This window comes from Denticeps clupeoides, chromosome 5 (assembly GCF_900700375.1).
Source record: "Denticeps clupeoides chromosome 5, fDenClu1.1, whole genome shotgun sequence".
NCBI classification, from domain to species: Eukaryota; Metazoa; Chordata; class Actinopteri; order Clupeiformes; family Denticipitidae; genus Denticeps; species Denticeps clupeoides.
Window position 1 is genome coordinate 26,281,448 of NC_041711.1, and position 20,615 is coordinate 26,302,062.

The 20,615-nt window shown below is 39.2% G+C and overlaps 4 protein-coding genes across 7 annotated transcripts; 1 reads left to right on the top strand and 3 right to left on the bottom strand.

The window, feature by feature from the left end:
* Window positions 1-1,293: 1,293 nt before the first annotated feature.
* On the bottom strand, window positions 1,294-5,917 carry ywhabl (tyrosine 3-monooxygenase/tryptophan 5-monooxygenase activation protein, beta polypeptide like). Its single transcript, XM_028979263.1, has 6 exons — window positions 5,808-5,917; window positions 4,341-4,636; window positions 2,980-3,103; window positions 2,611-2,774; window positions 2,431-2,526; window positions 1,294-2,246 (listed from the first exon to the last, which is right to left on the bottom strand). Exons 2-6 carry the CDS (start codon window positions 4,632-4,634, stop codon window positions 2,187-2,189), a joined length of 738 nt encoding a protein of 245 aa, XP_028835096.1. The 5' UTR covers window positions 4,635-4,636; window positions 5,808-5,917; the 3' UTR covers window positions 1,294-2,186.
* Window positions 5,918-6,293: 376 nt separating this feature from the next.
* LOC114790301 (uncharacterized) lies at window positions 6,294-9,149 on the bottom strand. Of its 2 annotated transcripts, none has more exons than XM_028980254.1 (5): window positions 8,814-9,149; window positions 7,808-8,071; window positions 7,681-7,728; window positions 7,442-7,585; window positions 6,294-7,336 (listed from the first exon to the last, which is right to left on the bottom strand). In XM_028980254.1, exons 1-5 carry the CDS (start codon window positions 8,839-8,841, stop codon window positions 7,146-7,148), a joined length of 675 nt encoding a protein of 224 aa, XP_028836087.1. In that variant the 5' UTR covers window positions 8,842-9,149; the 3' UTR covers window positions 6,294-7,145. The 2 variants fall into 2 exon arrangements, with proteins under 2 accessions (XP_028836087.1, XP_028836086.1); XM_028980253.1 differs by having other exon boundaries at window positions 7,675-7,728.
* Window positions 8,609-13,939, top strand: prelid3a (PRELI domain containing 3A). Of its 3 annotated transcripts, none has more exons than XM_028980257.1 (7): window positions 8,609-8,830; window positions 9,811-9,979; window positions 10,588-10,677; window positions 10,839-10,909; window positions 11,017-11,119; window positions 11,355-11,430; window positions 12,443-13,939. In XM_028980257.1, the coding sequence occupies exons 1-6, from the start codon at window positions 8,799-8,801 to the stop codon at window positions 11,415-11,417; spliced, it is 528 nt and encodes a 175-aa protein (XP_028836090.1). In that variant the 5' UTR covers window positions 8,609-8,798; the 3' UTR covers window positions 11,418-11,430; window positions 12,443-13,939. The 3 variants fall into 3 exon arrangements, with proteins under 3 accessions (XP_028836090.1, XP_028836089.1, XP_028836091.1); XM_028980256.1 differs by lacking the exon at window positions 8,609-8,830 and adding an exon at window positions 9,171-9,350; XM_028980258.1 differs by lacking the exon at window positions 8,609-8,830 and adding an exon at window positions 9,353-9,492.
* Window positions 13,940-14,085: 146 nt separating this feature from the next.
* On the bottom strand, window positions 14,086-19,746 carry fbxo32 (F-box protein 32). Its single transcript, XM_028980252.1, has 9 exons — window positions 19,480-19,746; window positions 18,895-19,007; window positions 18,766-18,815; window positions 18,589-18,681; window positions 16,775-16,868; window positions 16,025-16,209; window positions 15,678-15,860; window positions 15,211-15,354; window positions 14,086-15,046 (listed from the first exon to the last, which is right to left on the bottom strand). The coding sequence occupies exons 1-9, from the start codon at window positions 19,593-19,595 to the stop codon at window positions 14,957-14,959; spliced, it is 1,068 nt and encodes a 355-aa protein (XP_028836085.1). The 5' UTR covers window positions 19,596-19,746; the 3' UTR covers window positions 14,086-14,956.
* Between the last annotated feature and the right edge of the window lie 869 nt (window positions 19,747-20,615).

Below are 20,615 nucleotides of genomic sequence, written 5' to 3' on the forward strand. Positions count from 1 at the left end.
CATACACATGCTTTTTCCTCACACATATGCATAAAAACTGTGCACATACACACACTCTCACTTTCACTATAGAAGGATTTAAAGTGTTCTTATTTCTTATAACGCTCATTCTGAAACAGATTTCGTGACTGTAAGCCTTGCTGAACTACCCATAATATGCATGTGCGAGGAAAAGTGGTGTATGTGTGTGCTTTTTATGTGCGTGAGAGGAAAGGTGTGTACCTGCAATTCATTTGAATCTGAATTCCATTTTACCTTTCTTAGAATGCAAAGAAAATTTGCTTCTCTAAATTCAATTTCAGTTCTCTAAATTCAGTTTTACTTCATTGCAATGCACAATCTGGGCCCTTGAAAATAAGCGATGGAGTGCAGGATGTGCAGGCTGACCTGGTTAAAATGTGAGCAACACAAGCTACAATGGGAATGTCCTTATAAAACATAACAGTGCAGCAATAACTGTCCACATTTGTTCAGATTTGCTTGATTTCTTTGCTTTGCGGTCACTGCTGCATTATAGATTGTTTCAAATTTTTTAAATATACATTTACTTTTTTCCACCTACATTTAGCCCCAGTCCGGTACCGTGTTTAACAAAATAGCATAAATAAACAAAGGACTTTATTTCGGTTTATTTGACTGTGATACAGTGCAGGTCACCAGTTGATGCATAACAACAGCTGACACACGCTTGTCCTATAGGAATTTCACTTAACTGCAACCTTCAGAGCTGTTGTAAAACATGGAAATGAGCTCAGTTGGGAATTTGGACTCCATTGTGCTCTCTCAAGGACACAAATCACAGCACATGTGTCCTGCCACCCAGCACCGTTAAGTCATGTGGATGAAGGATGAGCTGTATTTCTACTGGCACGTTTACTCCCATTTGAAGAAGAATTAGAAAGGGGAAAATATTGATCCCATTGTGCTAATATCAATCCAAAACTGATCCAAAACATGTATCTATCGGGTCGGCCTACCAGCGGTCCTCCAGTTACCCCATTTTGCCAAACTTTTGTATAAGCTGTATTAAACTAAGAATCTGTAATGTTTTTGTGAAACTGAATAAAATTGCTGCTATTTAGACATAATGGAGAAAAAATACCAACTTATTGTGTGGATTTTCATCTCAAACTTCAGAATAATAAGTGCCTGGCAATTTAGTTGATGGGCCCCATTGCAAATGTAAATAAAATCTTTTTTTAAAAAAATCTAATCCATTAATGATTTATATTTTTCATTTTAAGATTTTTAAATGATGTTTTAATGTCATCATGAACATAAAATTTAATACAGTTTTTTGTTTTTAATCATTTTTATTCCACTTAAAAGAAAATGAAATTTCTCTCTAAATAACAGTTATACTTGAGTGTTTTTATGAAAAAAATAATTAAAAGACATTAAACAAAGCTAGCCTGCAAGAAAAACCTCCCCCACATCTCCAGTTTAATATTACACAGCCACATGCAATTTAGGCAAGTATCAAAATGAATATATAAAATAGACAATAAAATAAACCATAAATGAAAAATAAGTAACTCAAAATGCATAATGGGAATGCATATGTTACAGGTACAGCTATCTGTTTTAAGTGCTTTTTGTTTTTGGAACCTCCATACCATACAACTGATAGAGAATAATAAAAGTGATTTGAGGCATCACCCAAGAAAAGGAATATGAAAACCTATGCAAGCAACAGTAAATGGAATGTTACCTGTCTTTATATCTGATGCAGCTATACGACTAGCTGCAAAATACCACTGTGGTCCACTGCTATTTCCAAATCATATACATACATGTATACATACATAAATGTATGTACATATATAATATATGTGAATGACCACAACTCATGCTTTAGGTTAACAGGCATACATACAGTACACAACTGATTTGAAGTTAACTTCTCACTTGAGTAGAGAACTTGCATTATACTCCACACTACTGCAAACAATATAGAGCTCCCCACATAGAAAATGGAAGTCAATAGCTGATAATCCTTCTACCCTTCCTTTCAAATAGAAGACTCTATAACCCTACTTCTTTCTCATAGATAAGCCAATTATGACACGAAAATAAAGAGGGAAGAGAAATTTTAAGTCAGACGACTAAAAGAGATGAGATAGATAATGAGGTGTTCTCAGTGTGGTGGTGGGCTGAAACAGTTGGAAGGCCAGACTGAGTGAAGTTCAGTTTTCTCTGCCCTCCTCTGTGTCCTCCCCATCGCCCTGGTTCTCTGAAGTCCACAGCTGAAAAGGGAGGAAGTACTCATACATTAATTAAGTGGCAACTGCACAAAGTATTTTGAAAGTTCCATCTTCTGGCAGAAATAAATGTATTTATTCAGCTGCATTTTATAACACTTACAAAACACAAATATTTATATATGAAATGACGATTCACAGATATACGGATCTAGTGTGTAATACTCACTGTCAAATTATCTCGAAGAAGCTGCATGATCAGTGTGCTGTCTTTGTATGATTCTTCATTCAATGAATCAAGTTCTGCAATGGCCTCATCAAAAGCCTTCAGTGACGAAAAAACAAAGTATTTTTGGTGATGCAATATTATATTTAATAAACTTCCTGAAAGGATCTTTACTGGTCATACCGTTTTAGCGAGTTTGCAGGCTTGTTCAGGTGAGTTGAGGATCTCGTAGTAAAATACAGAGAAGTTGAGGGCTAAGCCCAGACGGATGGGGTGTGTTGGCTGCATTTCAGCCTTGCTGATGTCAAAGGCTTCCTTATAGGCCTCCTGCGAGCTGGTGATGATTGCTAAAGGCAGAAGGTTTCAGAGTTGAGCTGACACAGACTAACAGTACCAACAAAATTAAGAAACTTTGTACATGCGCTACTATTGAGATTCGATGTGAATCCAGTTGGTAGAATACAGCGTTCCTTTATAAAAACCTTGATTATCAATAATAATGTTCACATGAACAAAACATGATCCTTGTGATGTAAAATACAGGACGCTCACCAGTTTTCTCATCTCCTGTGGCCACCTCAGCTAGGTAGCGGAAGTAATCCCCTTTCATTTTTAAATAAAACACTTTGCTTTCAGCAGGAGTGGCCTTGGGAATAAGGAACTTGTCCAAAAGTACCTGAAACATTCACAGAGAGGATCATTAGTTAAAGATGCAAACTATGGCCAAGACTGGTTTATGGCATCTGAATGTAATCAACACGAATAGAAGCTATAACAACATGGGCATAACTAATAAATCAATTTCCAAGCCTTAAAAAAACTATTATTATCCAAACTGTCCATCCAGTGATTAATGTCAATAGACAGATGTAGCTGTAATGCTTTAATTAGCTTTGCTGTAACTCACTCTCAGACTCACCATCCTTAACTGCTTAGTCTGGTTACTCAGGGTCGCGGCTGCTGGAGCCCATAACGGCAGCACAACACAGGGCACACACACACACATCATTCACTCACACCTAAGGTTAATTTAGAATCGCCAGTCCGCCTAGTGTGAATGCCTTTGGACAGCCAGAGAAGCCCGGAGAACCCAAAGGAAACCCACAGCAACACGGGGAGAGGATGCAAACCCCGAACACACAAGAAATAAAACTCACAACCTTGGTTGTGTAACTCACTGAAGGGAATTACCGCAAGCAGGGGACTTATATGGATTATGGATTGAGTCTGCAAGTCTGAGCAAGACCCAAGTGGAGAAGTATTATATGAGGTCAACTATAACCTATAACCTATAACCTAACTGAATATCAGTTAGGTTATGGTTTCAGTGGTGGGGCAGTGGTGGCCTAGCGGTTAAGGACCCGTAATCGGAAGGTTTCCAGTTCGAATACCGAACCGCCAAGGAGCCACTGAGCAAAGTACCGTCCCCACATGGGTTAAATGGTCATATTTCACTGTGTGCACTGGGTGCAGGGGTGTGTCACATTCGACAACTAATCACTTTCACTCTGTGTGTATATATACATCTGGACATTGTACAAGATATGTCCATGTGAGATTTAACCTAACCTGGTTTAGCCAAAGTGTTCAGTTTGGCATGCAGAAATTTTAATGGAACCATACAGAATGTATGGGTAAGACATAAAGAACAAAGTTTCTTTTTGATTAATTTCAGTCCCACTGTTTCATACATAGAGTCCAGGAATTTATGGTTTCTTCAGTAGAAACACTAATACACAACTTCATGTGGTATTGGCTGATGCTATCAGTGAATTTGCATGACCCTGGTAATGGAGCACTAAACAAAACAGACAACTGATAAAATATTTCTGTTTTATGCTGAACTAAACAGATTTCCTGCTCTACATCTTATTCTAATTTTCCCGAATATCATCTATATTTAAGGCTCTTACCAAGACATCATTGCAGATTTCCTTCAGCTCTTTCTCTATTTTTTCCCTGTATTCTTTAGCCATCTGCTGCTTCTTGTCGCTACCTTCAGTCTTCAGCTCAATGCTGGAGATAACCCTCCAAGAAGAGCGTCGGGCGCCGACCACATTCTTATAGGCCACTGATAGAAGGTTGCGCTCTTCGTTGGACAACTCGCTGCCCTCTTCGGTCACAGCCTTCATTGAAGAGGCCATGTCATCGTAGCGCTCAGCCTGCTCGGCCAGTTTGGCCTTCTGCACCAGCTCACTCTTGTCCATGGCTGCTTGTCCGATGCATTTGGGGGAAGGAACGGGGCACCAGTTAATTGTGGCAGTGATGTACACATACAGTACATATTATACAACATGCATGAGTAACTGAGCATATTAAATAATTGGCTGGGATATCCCTTCTGAAAGGGAGAAAATGAGTAATGGATGTGGTAAATTTTATTGATCAGAAAATTCAGTTGTGCAAAACACAACACATGGATCTATTTTGGTTTAAGTTTTACTTTTCAGGGGAATGGTTCACACCATAATTTGCACACTTGCTTGGCATTTCTGCAGGTGGTGTTATTATTTTGTCCCAGCGACAACATAACTACGTGTTCTCAGAATAGGAAATTATTACATGTATTATATATTAAACAGCAATTGAACATACAAAATTACACTACATTTGGGGGGAATGGAAACACAAGTTTCCAATTGCTAGTAGACGATATAGCAAAGAACGTGGTTCAACTAGATAAAGCTTTTAAAAGTTATACTTGTTAACTAGTTATGTACAAGACCCGGTCCATTATATCCATTATAAAGTAAACATAAAAAAATGCTTCCGATACAGAAAGGCATGATTGACCCCGACTTGCGACTGTATGCACCCCCCATCACTGGGAGGAAATCCACAGTTCCTTCACTCGGCTACCGCAGACAGTCGCATCGGAGAAACCCACCCAAATGTGGAGCTTCCTCCACGAAACTCTGATTAGCACACTAGCGTGGCTTGCAAAATACTGTAAGGTGACCATACTGACTAATTCACTTAACGGTGTCATATGCGGTAGTCAGCTAGTTCTGACTGCCATGTTGTTTACTTGGCAAGTATGGAATAATGCTTTCAATAAAACGTGAAGGACACAACCGAGCGCGGTACCAAAAACAGATGCCAATTTTGCACCACGAGAAATAAACTGAACCACATCCATCACATAATAAAACGTCAAAGAGCTTTAATTCACGCTGAAACTCGCCTTTTCTACTTTGTCTCATGGTAAATTTAACCTGCTAATAGTCCTACAGCTAACTGGCTAACCAGATCTGCTCTAGAATACAGGGTTTGATATTGTATCAATGCAGGACAATCATTATGGGCGCGAGGTTAATAAATCGGTATCACACCTTTATGCACCAGTCACCACATTCCGGGGAGCGTATGCTTCCTCTTACCTGACAGTAAAGGAATAACACCGTCCCTGTGCAGAATGGCTACCTACGATACACAGCTGATCCGCCGCGGCGCTCCCAGGCCAATCCACGGGGTTTCCCACCAATCACATCAGACCCAACAGCAGGGGCAGGGCAGGGCGATGTGACGTCACAGGTTGCCGGGACAACCAGCGAAAGATCGGGACACAAGTGCCTCCGTTCTATCGAGTCCGTATTACGTGTGAAATCACCCATACGAAGAACCGTGTTATATATGTTCAAAACAAGTCATTAGTACATTTTCTGATAAACCTAGAATTTGTACCTTCTGGAATAACTCCAGGACTGAAAAACACAGGATAGAAATCTAAAGCACAAATGACCCACTGCACATGCCAATACAGTTTATTATTTAAATACATTTTTCTTACCTTTAAACCTTTATTTAAAACTTATTTAAACACCCAACTGAGAGGAAAAGACAGCTCTACACTGAAACAACAGATGTGTGTTTAGAAGCTATTTATTGATTCTGAACATACAAGACATAAAGAACAAAACCATATCGTTGTATTAATCAGAGCACTGACAGAACACATAAAAAAATGGTTCAGCTTGGTGATTTAAACATCACTGGGTGTTAGACTTTAAAATATATCTCTTATAAAGATTTTTTTTCCGTTTGATGAGGCAGATTCAGTTGAAGTTGTGCTCCTGCTATCATACCCTTGTGATGCCTATTGACAATAGGTGATATTGTGTAAATGCAATAAAAATACCAAAAACTACTAATATAAACATCGTGCTGACGTGAGTTTCTAACCAAATTTAAAATTATATTCTAAACGTGTGTGTATATATATATACATATAAATATACATGCATTTTAAAATTTCATGCTGTTGCCCTTTTGTGTGCGTAAAATTTTTAAAGGTTTCTTGGTTTGTTTTATTTATTTATTTCTTATATTTGTTTATTAGTATTTTAATCTGCTTTCTTGACCAGTTCTCCCTTGAAAGCAGCGAATCCCAAACTGCCACAGTTTAAACAAACATACTATATAGTATATACAAACAAACATACTATATACTACAACATAGTATAAATACATAAAAATTATTTCAATAAAACTAAATGTTAAACAAAATAAATACAATTTTCTGTGGTATCTTATTACAAACTGAATGTATAATTTACAAGTGGCACATTTCACTTGAACAGAATGCAGATACTGACGTACATACCATGCACTAGCAGATATTTTAATGAGATTGACTTTAATTTTCACCATAATCTTAGCCTGTGATTAAAGGTTTTGGCACCTTTTAATCATGTCAAGTCCTGTCTCTGGGTGAAGCATTAACATGTTTCTTCAGATTCTTCTTCCTCTTGCCAGTCTTCATCTTGTATTACCTCTACATCCATTATATTGTTGTTACCAATGATTACATGCTCTACATGAGAATAATCCACTTGGATACGTCTAGACCCTTCTGAAGCCGCTGTTTCCAACAGCTTGTCAACTATCAGGCCGTTCTCTGATCCAACCCCTGTCCATGTAAAAAGAAGCAAACATAGGGAAAGAATATGTTTGCATAAGGACCTTGTCAAAACATTGCATTATATGCAAAAAGGAATAAAGCATTTCTCCTCACCAGGCTCGCATAATTGTGAATCCTCAGCATGTCGAGGTTTGTTCTCTGTGACAACGTGCTGGTCGTTGTTGCTCCCAAAGATGCAGTTACTCACGGTAGAGTTACTAATTTGTATGACATAAGATGGAGTTGTATGCTGCCTCTCTGTTAAAAGTTGGGTGAAAATGGGAAGTTGGTTCTGATGTGCTGTCACACATAAGGCACAGTTTTAAATGTTACTAACACATTCGTACCTTCACCTGAAACACTAAGCTCTTCCAATTGTGAAATGGTCTCAGCAGTCAACCCTGGATAAAAAAATATATGTATTAATTGAATGCTGGTAAATTGGAAAACACAACAGAATCACATTTTAAAGAGACCTACCTGAAGGCCCTGTCAGCATACTGTAAAAAATGGGGGAACATTCTCTCAGACACTTGTAGAACCGATGAGAAGCTCCTTGACCTTTCCGTAGGACAATCTGCACCAGCTGAGTGACTTTCTGTGAGTCCAGGGTTTGCGAGTGGATCACTTGAAGCTCATGTTTAGTGATGGTACGAGTGTCTAACAGGTAGTTGCTCATATGTTCCAGCAACCAAGGTGGCATGTATTTGCTTAGAATGTTCAAGTGCCCTCGTAATCTCTTTTCTAAAACAAAAGTGAAATCAGCAAATCATTGTGGCACAGTGTAAATGTGGAGAAATACAGTAAACACCACAGTAAAAATAAAATTACATATTAAAAGACCCGCCTGAGGACCACTAATGAAGTGAAAGTGAAGTGACTGTTATTGTGATACACTGCACGGTGCACAACACAAATTGTGTCCTCTGCATTTAACCCATCACCCTTGGTGAGCAGTGGGGAGCAGTGTGTGGGGACAGTACTTTGCTCAGTGGCACCTTGGCAGATCGGGATTCGAAACAGCAACCTCGAGGCCCAGTAATCAGAAGGTTGGGGATTGTTTAAAATCCAGTTTGAATGAAACACTGGCTGAAAATGATGATAATCTAAAGCTCCATGCTACCCATACTACACACAGTTAAATAAGGTTTTAAATGCAGTGTTTCAACCTCTTTTTAAATCTAGCATCAGGCTATTTGTAATTTTATGCATAAACTTATTTTCCCTATAAAAAGAGTTTAACCAATCAGGTACGTCATTTGTAGCACGTGACAACACGGAAGAACATCACGAATGAAAACCTCCGCGGATTCTTTCGTCTGTGATCAGTGATCCTGTAAATATTGGTTACACTGTGCCAGCATCTGGCCCAACATAGCAGCAGCAACAACTTTTTCGTGAAGAAACGTTTTCAAAAGCTTCCACGTGTGTGGTTGATAAACCTCAGTTACGTTTATTTTCGTTTATTTTCATGAAACGTACTCACCGGGCGAAGCAGCCAAGGTACCGTCCATTTGTCATGAACTATTGTACGGATTCGTGTAACAAACTATGCATTTTGAAGCAGATGCCGCCGCACTGGAGGTCCTGTGGTCTCGCGCATGCGCACTAAGCCGCGTACTTTCCCGCAGAGAAATTTCCTGATGACGTCGATTGAAGGCCGAGGTCGTCGTCAGCGAAAGTAAAAGGACGGGGGAGTCCAGTTAAAAGCTCAATAAATAAGTCGATTTAAACTCAATAACGTTATACAAGACGCGTTCATATATTCATTCAACGGTACTTTGAATTGCCTTGGAAGGGGGAAAGGTGCGACGCGCGCCATCTGTTGGTTGCTCTCTCTCTCTCTCTCTCTCGCCCTCCCTCCCTCGCTTGTTTGTGGGTGTTTCCGACATTGAAGCGGCCGGAGGTTTTTCTGCACGAACGGTCTTGACCACTGAAATGAATCAATTGTGGCGATTCGCGTCTAGCAAAGCTGGACTTTGACTTGCGTAATGAAGATTTGGAGTACGGAACATATATTCAGGTTGGTCAGTAAACAACGCGTTTAACGCCGCTGCTTCCTAGCAAGAGAGGAGCGTTGCAGATTCAATTGTAAGGCGTGCGGAATTCATTTCGAAATGTAGCCTGAAACTGTCCAACTGGCCGTGCTGTTGGACATGTGCAAGGTCAGTCGTGTGGACGTGCAGTGCATTCGGCTCTGGTGGGCTTTTGGAAAGCTAGTTCTGAACACAATAGGTGCTTTTTTTAGGTTGCGGTGATGTGTAGTGAAATTTAACTGCGATGCTGAATGAGCCAAAGGCCTAAGGTGAAGCTCCACTACCAGAATGAATGAGATGATGAGTAGAGTTTGTAAAATGATACAGCGACTAATGCTCCAAAATGACTGTAGGCTACATTATAGCATCTTGATTTACTTTTAGGTGTGTTGTGTATAGGAGCTGTAACCAAAGCTTAATAGGTCGATAATGTTGTTTTCTGCACAGTTACCCATGGGAAACTGTCATCAAAGCTGCCATGAGGAAGTACCCCAATCCCATGAACCCTAGTGTGGTTGGGGTTGACGTGTTGGACAGAACTCTGGACACACACGGTCGTCTCCACAGCCACAGGCTCCTGAGCACCGAGTGGGGCCTTCCATCCATTGTCCGAGCGGTGAGATTTGTGAAGAAATGGCATGCCAGTCTCAGACAAGCTCCAATCTTTGGAGACATTTATGAATGTGTCTCCCTTGAACCGCTGGGATTTAATCATCACTGTTGTACAGTTCGGATGACAGTTATGAAGGCTGATGTCATGTGACATTTGGCATCATAAAGTACATGATCAGAACAAACCTAGAGGTAGAAAAAAATTATAGAGAGAGAATGTAATTCTCAGAGAATCAATACATTTTGTGGTTAATTGCTTATGCTTTAAAATGAGAAACCTTTGCTTTGTAATGACTTTAAAAGCTTCATTGATTATATATGGAATTTATCTCTCATTATCCTGTCAAGATGGCTAAAGACTCTAAAATGATGCTTAACATACTGATTACAGTTATCATTTGATCATACTTAAATTAATAAAATAATTACTTAGTGCAAGTTTTAAATGTACTTAAAGTTTTTGGATTGTTCTTTTATGTACATTGGAAAACTGCACTCAGTAAATATTAGCCTGTGAAGGACATCATTGGCATTGAAGAATGCTTATTCCAGCCCATTTATTATTTGTCACAATAAATGTGAGCAAATGCTGTTTACTCCTCCTTGCTGCAGATTTTGGGGACCAGTCGGACCATTACTTATGTGAAAGAACACTCTATAGTGGATCCAGATGAAAAGAAAATGGAACTTAGCTCAACAAATGTAAGTTTGTTTTGTCATTTTGTTTATAACATATTTATTTGGCATATTTATGCAATTTATAATAACATTGTTATAAAAAAAAGTCTGAATTGCTAGCCATAATTTCTTAAATGAAGAACTGACTACTTAAATGTATTTAACAAACTGCTGCATATTTTCAGATAACACTTACAAATTTAGTGTCTGTTGATGAGCGACTGGTGTACAGACCTCACCCAGAAAACCCTGAAATGTGAGCAGAGAAAGTCTTTTATAAATGACTTTTATTTTTCTGCTGTTAGCTATTATGGTTTTGTGAAAATGTGCATGTTGGTATTTTTTTTCCTGTCTCACATGTAGTACTGTTCTGACCCAAGAGGCGATTATAACAGTGAAAGGTGTAAGTTTAAGCAGCTACCTGGAGGGACTGATGGCTCTCACCATGTCGGCTAATGCCAGAAAGGTACTGTATATTTGTTTCAAACAAAGACCTGATAGTTTATCTACTGTTTGCTCATAATGACAGATTATTAGGGACCATTTATTTTAGGATTAGGGTTATGTATTTGATGTATTTTGGTTTTCCATGGTAAGCAGAGTACTGCTGATGTTTAGGGCATTGGTTCCTATTGGAACCCATTTTATTATGATATTTACACCCACCTCTAATTATACATTGCATGTGTATTTTGATGCAGGGATGGGATGCTATAGAATGGATTATTCAAAACTCTGAAAGGGAGAATGTTACATTTATGTGACCAGCACACAGAGGTAAAACCTTCTGGTTTATTCTATAGCATGTAGTGTTGTTACATGTTCTCTGTAATAACAATGAGAATAACATCTATCTATCTACACTACTATTAAAAAGTTTAGAGTCAGAAAAGGCCTTGTTTTTATTTTTTGGTCAATTAAAAGACATCAAATGAGTCAAAACTCCAGTTAATGTTGTAAATTACTTTGGTGGCTGGATATGTCTGTTAATGATGGAATATTTGCATACATATAGAGAGGAACCTTATTAGTATTTAATGGAACACAATGTGTTTGTTAACCCAAGTCTACCACTTTAAATGCTTCATTGATTATTATAAAACTCTTAGTATATGATCTTACTGCAGCTGATTAAAGAAGCAATAAAACTGGGCAAATTCATACCAGTATCTGTTGCATCAGCAGATGTGTACATTCTTATTTCAGACTTTGCCAATGAGTTTTTAATTTGGGTGTATGCTTTTCTATTGAAATCCATCTTTTTTGGGGGGGGGTCAATGACATTTCTAAATGACCCAAAAGGTTCGACTCGTTGTGTCAAAGTACATAGTTCCCATAATACTGCATGAGAAACGTTTTTCTATTTTTACAACTACAACATTTAAAACCGGCACATGTCTATAGTGTCTTTCCTAGCTTTACGTAGTGAACCACGTCATGTGGTTCATATTCCAGCACCTCCGCAGATGCATGCCTCATTTTAAAACAGAATTGCAACAGAATTGCAACAGAATTACAGATGATGATCTATGTCGTAAGATAATAGAGGCCATTGTACCATTTTACTCGGCTCTGACTTTTTTCTCTTCACATTTGCACAGAAATTTCAGCAAACATATTGTCATGAAAATGTGACTTAGAGTAAATGAAAAGTAATTGCGAAGTAATAGAAATTCTTTTGTAAAAATGTGTAAGAACCCTGATATAGAACTGTGTGTGTATGAATTATATAAATTCTGAGTTTTGTTTAATAAGTTATTTGGACCATATGAAATTAATCTCTTTACAGATACAAGAAAACTTGACAGGTATGGAGCACATGGACTGTAATGAGGTAGCTCTTCAGAGATGAGGATGTTTGTATCAAGAGGAATTGTTCCTGAGGAACAATTGTTGATGTGAGGAATTATGTTCCTTACTCTACAATTATGACATTTGGCACCATAAAGTACATGATTAGAACAAACCTAGATAGTCCGAAGGTAGAAAAAAAATCCTAGAGAGAGAATGAAATCCTCAGTTAGAGAAGCAATACATTCTATGGTTACTTGTTTATGCTTTAAAAAGAGAAACCTTTGCTCTGTGATGACTGAATGGCATTAGTTATGTTTTTAGTACTTATACATGCAGATTCAACTCACATAGGGACATAATCATGTTACATTGTCAGTTATTTATGCAACAGAAATGTTGTTGCTGTTGTATACTCAATTATTTGCAAAGTCTACACTAGCTTGTTGTATTCAGAATAAATGTGTGTGAACACACTGCTGCTACACTGAAGGCCCAAAACTCTTAAAACCATGCTTAGCACTACATTGTATATTGACCATATTCTTTATTTTGGGCTAAAGTTCAATGGCCGTTTTGACCAAATGATGGCCAATAGGTGCTGATACTCTAGAATGTATGTAATATGATGCTTTAGTTATGCATATAGGACTGCATGAAAGTCTTAGGCACAATATAGACAACGGAGAACAAAACCACTGTTTATCTAAGAAACAGTTTTATCGTGACAACCATTGATTTACCTGAAATATTCCGCTATCCTATTTTTCACTATGCAGCAATATACAATATAGTTTTCCATCTGTAGACTTTTACTTGTGGGAGAGACCAACCTCCAGTTCTTGTAGCAGATCTCTAGAGATCAACAGTTTTTCTCAAATCAAAGTATTTCCATGTTCACTATTTAATCAGTATAATTTGTGTTTTACACTTTGTCTCAATTGCTGTTTTACTGTATTTAGTTTCGCTTCTGCCTAAAACTTTTGCACAGTACTATGTCACATGGCAGCTAGGCTTCCTCTTGCCAGTCCATCATTGTAGTATTTTTATACAATGCACAGTATTAACGCAATTAATGCAAATGAATGCAAGTTATAATTACAGTTTCTTGTGTTTACTTATGTTAAATTATTTAAGCACTTTGTGTAATTGTATTTTATTATTTTGTCATTCATGTGCACTGAGATTTATTATAATAATCATATTTATTTTGTAAAACTGTAATAGTTTGCAATGTAATTTTTCAAAGTCTGCTTCTTGAAATTGTACAGTAAATCTAATAGCACGTTTACAGTAAAGAATGAACTTACATTGTATTGCCTTGTCAATGTTAAGCTCTTCTAATTGTGGCTGGTGCTGTAACTTTATCTTTATATTTAAAAATTCAAAGGATTTTTCTGGAACAGAGTTGACCTTTCGGTAAGTTCTGTCCACCAGCAGGGGGCAGAATAATGTCACTGAAACATTGAAATAAACGAATTAATATTATTATGAACAAGGCTTGCATGTTACTAAAGAACATTTATATTTTAATTGGGCCACTTCTGCATATTCAAATAATTAGATAGTGACAGTAAATTGTTTACTAGATATTACCAAAAAGGCCCAGTTCGCTTTAAAGCATGTAGACTCACACAAAAATTCAACTGAGGCATTTTATTTTTCATAACTTATTAAAGAACATACAACACCCATGTCACTCTTCAGTAATATCTCTTCCTGTGATTCATGGGAAATCTGGACATCTGCCAGGCAATTCCTATTATGGCCACTGCAACATCATAAGCCAAACATAATCAGTTTGAAACCATAAAAGTAATTGTAGGTAGACATTTCTTCGTGCAAATGGCCACAATAAACATTTGAAGCATGAAAATGTTCAAAGTATGACCAAATAAAGTTTCTAAAATAGCATTTTGTGACATTTTAGACACCAACTTGCTACTAAGGCCTCTTACAGTCAGTCAGAAGTGTTAAAGGCACTGAAATAAAAACCATTCACTCAGGAACTTTGCTGTACCCGGAAATATACATACTTATACACAGCATAAGAAATATCAAATATATAAAAGTGAAAAAGTCACTTAGAAAAGTATTGCACACCAGGAAACTTTGGTAAACACATTTACACCCAAACATGCTTTTATCTTACAAGATAAATTCTTACAATTCTCTCAACCCAATGTTACGGCCTGCGATTTATTACAATTTACTAAAATATATAAGTCCAAACCCAATCCCACCCAAGTCAACATTGAAAGTGTGTCATGTTAACAGGACTGATCTCTGGACAGTGGGAAAACGATGGAAGATTTTCCAGTGTCCATTCACACTGTATACAGACATACGTCTGTTTTCCCAGTGCAACATATTTTTCCTTTCTGTTTCAGTCACATGATCTCCCATGGACAACATGATTTGTACAATCCATTTCCCTTCCTTGAACAACATTCAGGAACCTATTGCACTATTAACACTATGTACAGGCTGCAGCCGGTAGTGAAAGATTCCTTCAAAACTTGAAAAGATTTATGAAACCCTGTGGAGACACTGGCACACAGCAGCTCTCTGTATTGTTGGCTGTGCAAGGGTGGTTTGTGTCCTGGACAGAAATAAAACAGACATCTATGTTAAATTTCCTAAGTATTATTTCACTTCTACATCATTTATGTATGTGCCATGCAGATGTTCAACACTACTTTTAAGTGGAAATGCAAAAAAACTAAATACTAGCTAGCAAATAATTATCTTTGATAATTTTCTCACCTTCCAGAACAGAATGTGGCAGTGTGTGCAGAACTGCAGCGTGTCGCTGTATTGCTCCTTGTGAGGGTAGGACCTGCACAACTTGAAGTACATCTTCTTCCACTCCAAATGGCCTTTGTCTGACATCATCAAACGTTTTCGGATCTGCATGGTGTGATAAAAATCAAAAAAGGCATTTTTCATCCATCCAAGTGCAACAAAAAGCTAAATTAAAAAGTCACTGTTTTGAGTTATCAGCTTTACAACTGCCTACAACTGTTAAAACATTCCAGTGGTTTTAAACTGAATGGTGCCAAGATGGTATCACTGCTTACAGTATCCACAGATATCAAATATCCACAGCTTTTGTGGGACTGTTTCTTAACTCTGCTGTGGACATCTGGATTACATGAAGCTTCAACCAACTGAATAATTAGTTGAAAATTATTTTCTGCCGTCATAAAGGTTATTTAAGTTGAAAGTGGTACCTGTCGATCTGTGAAGTGGTACTGGCAAAGATTCTTCCACAGCAGACGGTCCTCAGCCAGATCTCTGAGGTCAGGACACACTTGCCCAAGGCTAACCAGGTCTCGTCCATCTGAAAGGCGTTGCATGATTTCAAGCTGTAGGCTTGTCGGCAAGTCGGTCAGCGTCATTCCGGTCGAGGTTGGCTGTGGGGGAGTAAAAGTAATAATTTATTCTAATTCCGTCTCTTTCTGACTGCCACTCTCTGGGATAGCATTTAAATTGTGCATTTAAACCCAATCAATAAGCAAATGGTTAGGCCGCATGAAATCAAGAAACAGACAAAAAAAACATTTAACAAAATACCCACCCTGTTTATCTGAATGTTGTCCAGCTGCTGCTGCCACTGGAGGATGTTCTCCATGCGATGAACCCAGATGTTGATGTTCCCCACCAGCACTGACTTGCCCATGTCTTGAACAAGGCTGCAGAGAGACACGTAGAGAGTCTGGAGAAGCTCCTTGATTTGACGGATGTTCTGCTGATCCTCAAAAACTGTAAGAAAGCAACAAATACGGAACCTCCATTAACAAGTGCCACATAAAAATCTACTTAAAATGTACAACTCCACAATATATAGAACAACACACTGAAAATCAGCAAAATGGAACTGAACCTACAAGTTCCTGAGAACACATTGGAAATCCAAAAACATCTTATAGGCGTGCTCTTCAAGTGCGCTTTAAAAACTTTCCCCTAACAACCTATCGTGTTGTTTAGCTAAAAGAGAACTTGGTTTACAATACTCCAGAGAGTCCTGTTTGCTCTCAAAGTCCTGTCGCTCCTTCCCCTGCAAGCTTTTCTGAAATATGCCAGCTATGTGAGTGGCCATGCAACACTGAATGACTTGCTCTTCATCCATGGTACCGATGACTTCATTTATTGTGACAGCCACACACACAAGAAATTATCCATTTGAAAGCTTGAGGTCCACAATGAAAGGAAAACGGATCATATGTAAAGTTTGTATGACATGGGGAAATTATCTCCCTCAGTAATTACAACCTCCTGGACAAAAAAAAAATGTAAAAAAAAAATTGCAAAATGTTAAGATGCATACCTTTCAGCACAACTCTTTCCAAGATGTTCATATAGTTCTTCTGCGCCACTCCGCTCAGAGATGGCAGTTGAGACTTGGCAATCAACTCCAGGAGCTAGAGCAAGATACATAAATTTTAGATGCAGCCAGACTTCAGACTCTGTGTTCCCTCATTATTTACTGTGTTATGTTCCTCTTTGGACAGGGTCCCTTCAAAACAAAGACTCATCAGAGACGAAACCAGATCTCCGATCCTCTAGGTTTGCATGTCAGGCTGTGCTCAGCAGCACTCATTATTTCATGTTAAAATCAAATACAATAGACAAGTCGGTCTTTTACAATTCTGTAAAAAAAAAAAAAACAGAGAGAGGACAAAGGGGTGACAGATCAAGTGCTCATTTCTTCTAGAAAGCTCATGATGTCAGCTGTGGCAGGGTTTTTGCGATAACTTCTGGTACAGCAGGACAGGCCGAGTCGCACGTCTGGCACGCTCCTGCTGGGCCACTGACATCATGGAACGTGACCCACCCCACTCAACCCCGAAGCATGTGAGCATTATTAGTCACCATGCCACCTCTCCCACCCCTCCACTCACCCACCTTCAACTTCCTCACAATCTCCTTTTCTCTAGCACTCCCCCCACGTTCACGTGTCCTCGGGGCAGGACATCATGTCTCCTAGACCTTTGCTTAGATAGGAAGCACCAACTTGGCTTGTTCCCCGTCGATTTCCATCATGTGCAAGTCATCTTCCCAGTTGTATTGCCACGCTGACAGAATGCCAAGTTGCTCATATAAACACCACAGAACGCCCGCCAGTACCATTCACAAGTACATGCCCCTGTCCTCTCACTTTATGTAAGGTGTTTCTTTGCTCTACTCCCTGTGACCCACATTTACCTCGGAGTATTATGCAGTCGGAAAAGTAGCCAGATGAGCTAAACGCACCACGATTGTTTGTTATGGGAGCCTATGACAGTTGCGGTGCAATAAAAAGGTCAAGCTAGCAGCCATCGCTGTTGAGCTCTCTAAAGACCGCAGCCTTCTGCTGCATCATGGTGATGTTTTTCAACTGCTGTTAAAACCTGATCCCCGTAACTGAGAACACCGTGTGCTCCGCACAGCTGACAGCGGAGTGTGTATCGTGTGCACATTAAACACCTCCAATGTCAAGTGGAACAGAAGGTTCCTCCTTAAGGTTCACAGCATGGTGACTGCAAACACATTTCTCTCAGTCTGACCCCGACTCAACTTGGTGTCAACATTAAAATCCTAATTAAATACAAGCATGACCGCAACGTCTCTCCAGGCTGCCAAAACAGAAATACGCCAGTGAAGGGGTGCATTAACAAAGCAACAGCAAATGCTTCCAGCTTTTCGTCTGCAGGTTAAGTAATAGGCACAAAATTGGGTGGCTGGCTATGAGGCAGTCATTTGACTTCCCGGTCTGGTTTCAGTCTCTGTAGGGACACTGGCTGACAGCAGCAAACCCCCGACCCCACCCCCATAAAACCAGACTGATCCATTATTAGCAAGCAATGACCCTTTCCTGTGAAACAAATGCATGCAAAGCATTTACTGCAAACAATTCTCAACTGGGAATACTGGGACCCATGCCTTTCAGATTATTAAAGTTCTTCTGGACAAAATGACAGCAACAAAAACACACACACACACACACACATCCGCCTCAGCACATCTCAAATGGGCCTCTTGTCTGGAGTGTGGTGATAAGGGGAACCCTGAGAACTACACACCCAGACACTGAACTGAACCCTCTCCCTTTAGAGTCCGTGTTGGTTAAAAACGTCCCCTGGCTAGTGGTCACAAACTCACCCTCACAACATAATTAAAGCGCCTGGTGTCCTTGATGGCGCTGCAGAAATCCAAGCGGTTGAAGGCCTCGCCGAGGGTGCAGTAGCCATGACGCTAGAGGGAACGTACAAGCGGAAGTTACTACCCAAATCAAGCAGAATGTGCACCCAGTAGAAACAACACCTCTCCATCAATTACCTCTTTCGTGCTTCCTTTATGGACGTAGATCCACTGGTCTCTGTGAAAATCTTCAAGGCATAAACACAAGAACATGAAAATGTGCAAACCCCGGTCATGGTTCCTCTACAAATTTCTCCCAGTACTCACAAGGAATCTTTGTGTTATTGTTCAGCAGGTCCTTCTTCCTCTTCTTTGCAGCCACATCATAACCCATGTTCAATATCAGGTTTTCTTTGTAGTATTCCTCTTCTTGGCAAAAGCTACACAACAGATGCATTTATTAACAATCAAATATTACACAACTGTTCTTGAAGTTCCATCAAGAACTGAGATCACAGACTAAGGCAATGGGTGTCTATTCTGGGGAGTTAGAAATTATTTTTAAAAAATTGACTGAATTGATGATGAGTATAGTCCCTACTGGGATAGTATGGTAGTACAATAAGAATGTTAAAAATATGTGTAATAATATTATAAACAATGGCCCCCAAAAACTGTAACCTGAAACCGGCACATCCCTGTACTGCATGCCGTCGCCTGTTCTTTTAAACAAGTCGACCTTGCTTTACAGTTTGAAACAGGGCAGAATTATTAAAAGGATCCCTCGGTGCAGAGAGACTCTGGGATTTTTTTTGGAGTGCTCAGGTAAACTACGTCTGCCACAAGCCCGTCGCTTCTGCAGGCGCCTGCAGAGAAAGCACCGCACAGGCACGACGTTCCTCGACCACTGACCTCTTCATTTCGGAAACGATGTTATTTCGCTCGTCTTTCGTCGACTTCTTCCAGCCCTCTTCAGTTTTAACCCATCTTTGGCCAGGTGAGCGCCAGTCCTGTCCAAGAAACGGCATTTTCCGAACCCTGCGCGGCAAATAGAGACAAAGGACACGCGAGTGAAATGCACACGAGGCGGGTTCCACGGGATGTGCGCTTTCTCGGGGTCTCTCCGTGTCCCCGCAACCTATAGCGAGTGCTCTGATGCTGAAAGTGCGCAGCAGAGTTTATATTCGCAGCCCGAGAATCCGGAAGTGCGCTCGGCCCCGCCCCTTTTGGAAAGCGGCCTCCAACACGTGGGTTTGTTTATCATCTTCTTCAGTATTGCAAAATGTCTTCAGAAACATGACCCCTCATTGGTACAGGCAACTGTTCATCTGCACTTCCATCACTAAGATTGAGGTGGCATTCTTTAACTTTATCTCTCATATAACATTTAGAACAATGATAAAAAAAAAAACATGACTAACTAAGAATATTCTAAAATCTTCTAAATTGAATATTATTAGAAAACATTCGGTGATTGTCATCTGAGAGACACATAGTAAATACATGATACATTTGAATAAAGGAAAATATTTCTGTATTGAAGGGGTTAGATGTGATCCAAACCAAGTAAGCATAATGGCAATATAATTATATTTCTCAATATTTTAATGTAATGTATTTATGAAGCTCAAAAGTTACATAGCATCTATTTCACGAAGCATAAAGTAAGAGAAGACAAATCAATTTTTTAAAAATAGAAATAGGAAGTGAGGCAGAGGACAATGTCTGTTTGTTTATTCTGCTTCTGCTTGAAGCTGTTAAATCAACTCCCTTTCAAACAACTAATTCACTAATAGTAACACCCAACTGCTGAAAGGTCAAAATGTAATCTGCATAAAGACCATGAAAGACCACTGTATTATCTAATCAGGACTTATGTTAAAACACAGTCATGCAGACATACAACACAGTTAAGAGGACATGTTTTATTTAATCCCATCAGTACACGGGTTGATTAGATCATTGTCTTGGGAGTCAGTGGTCATCTAAGAGCTGTTCAGGAGACTTTTCTTGGTAATTAGCCAAAGTCTGTCCCTTTATCTCTTGAG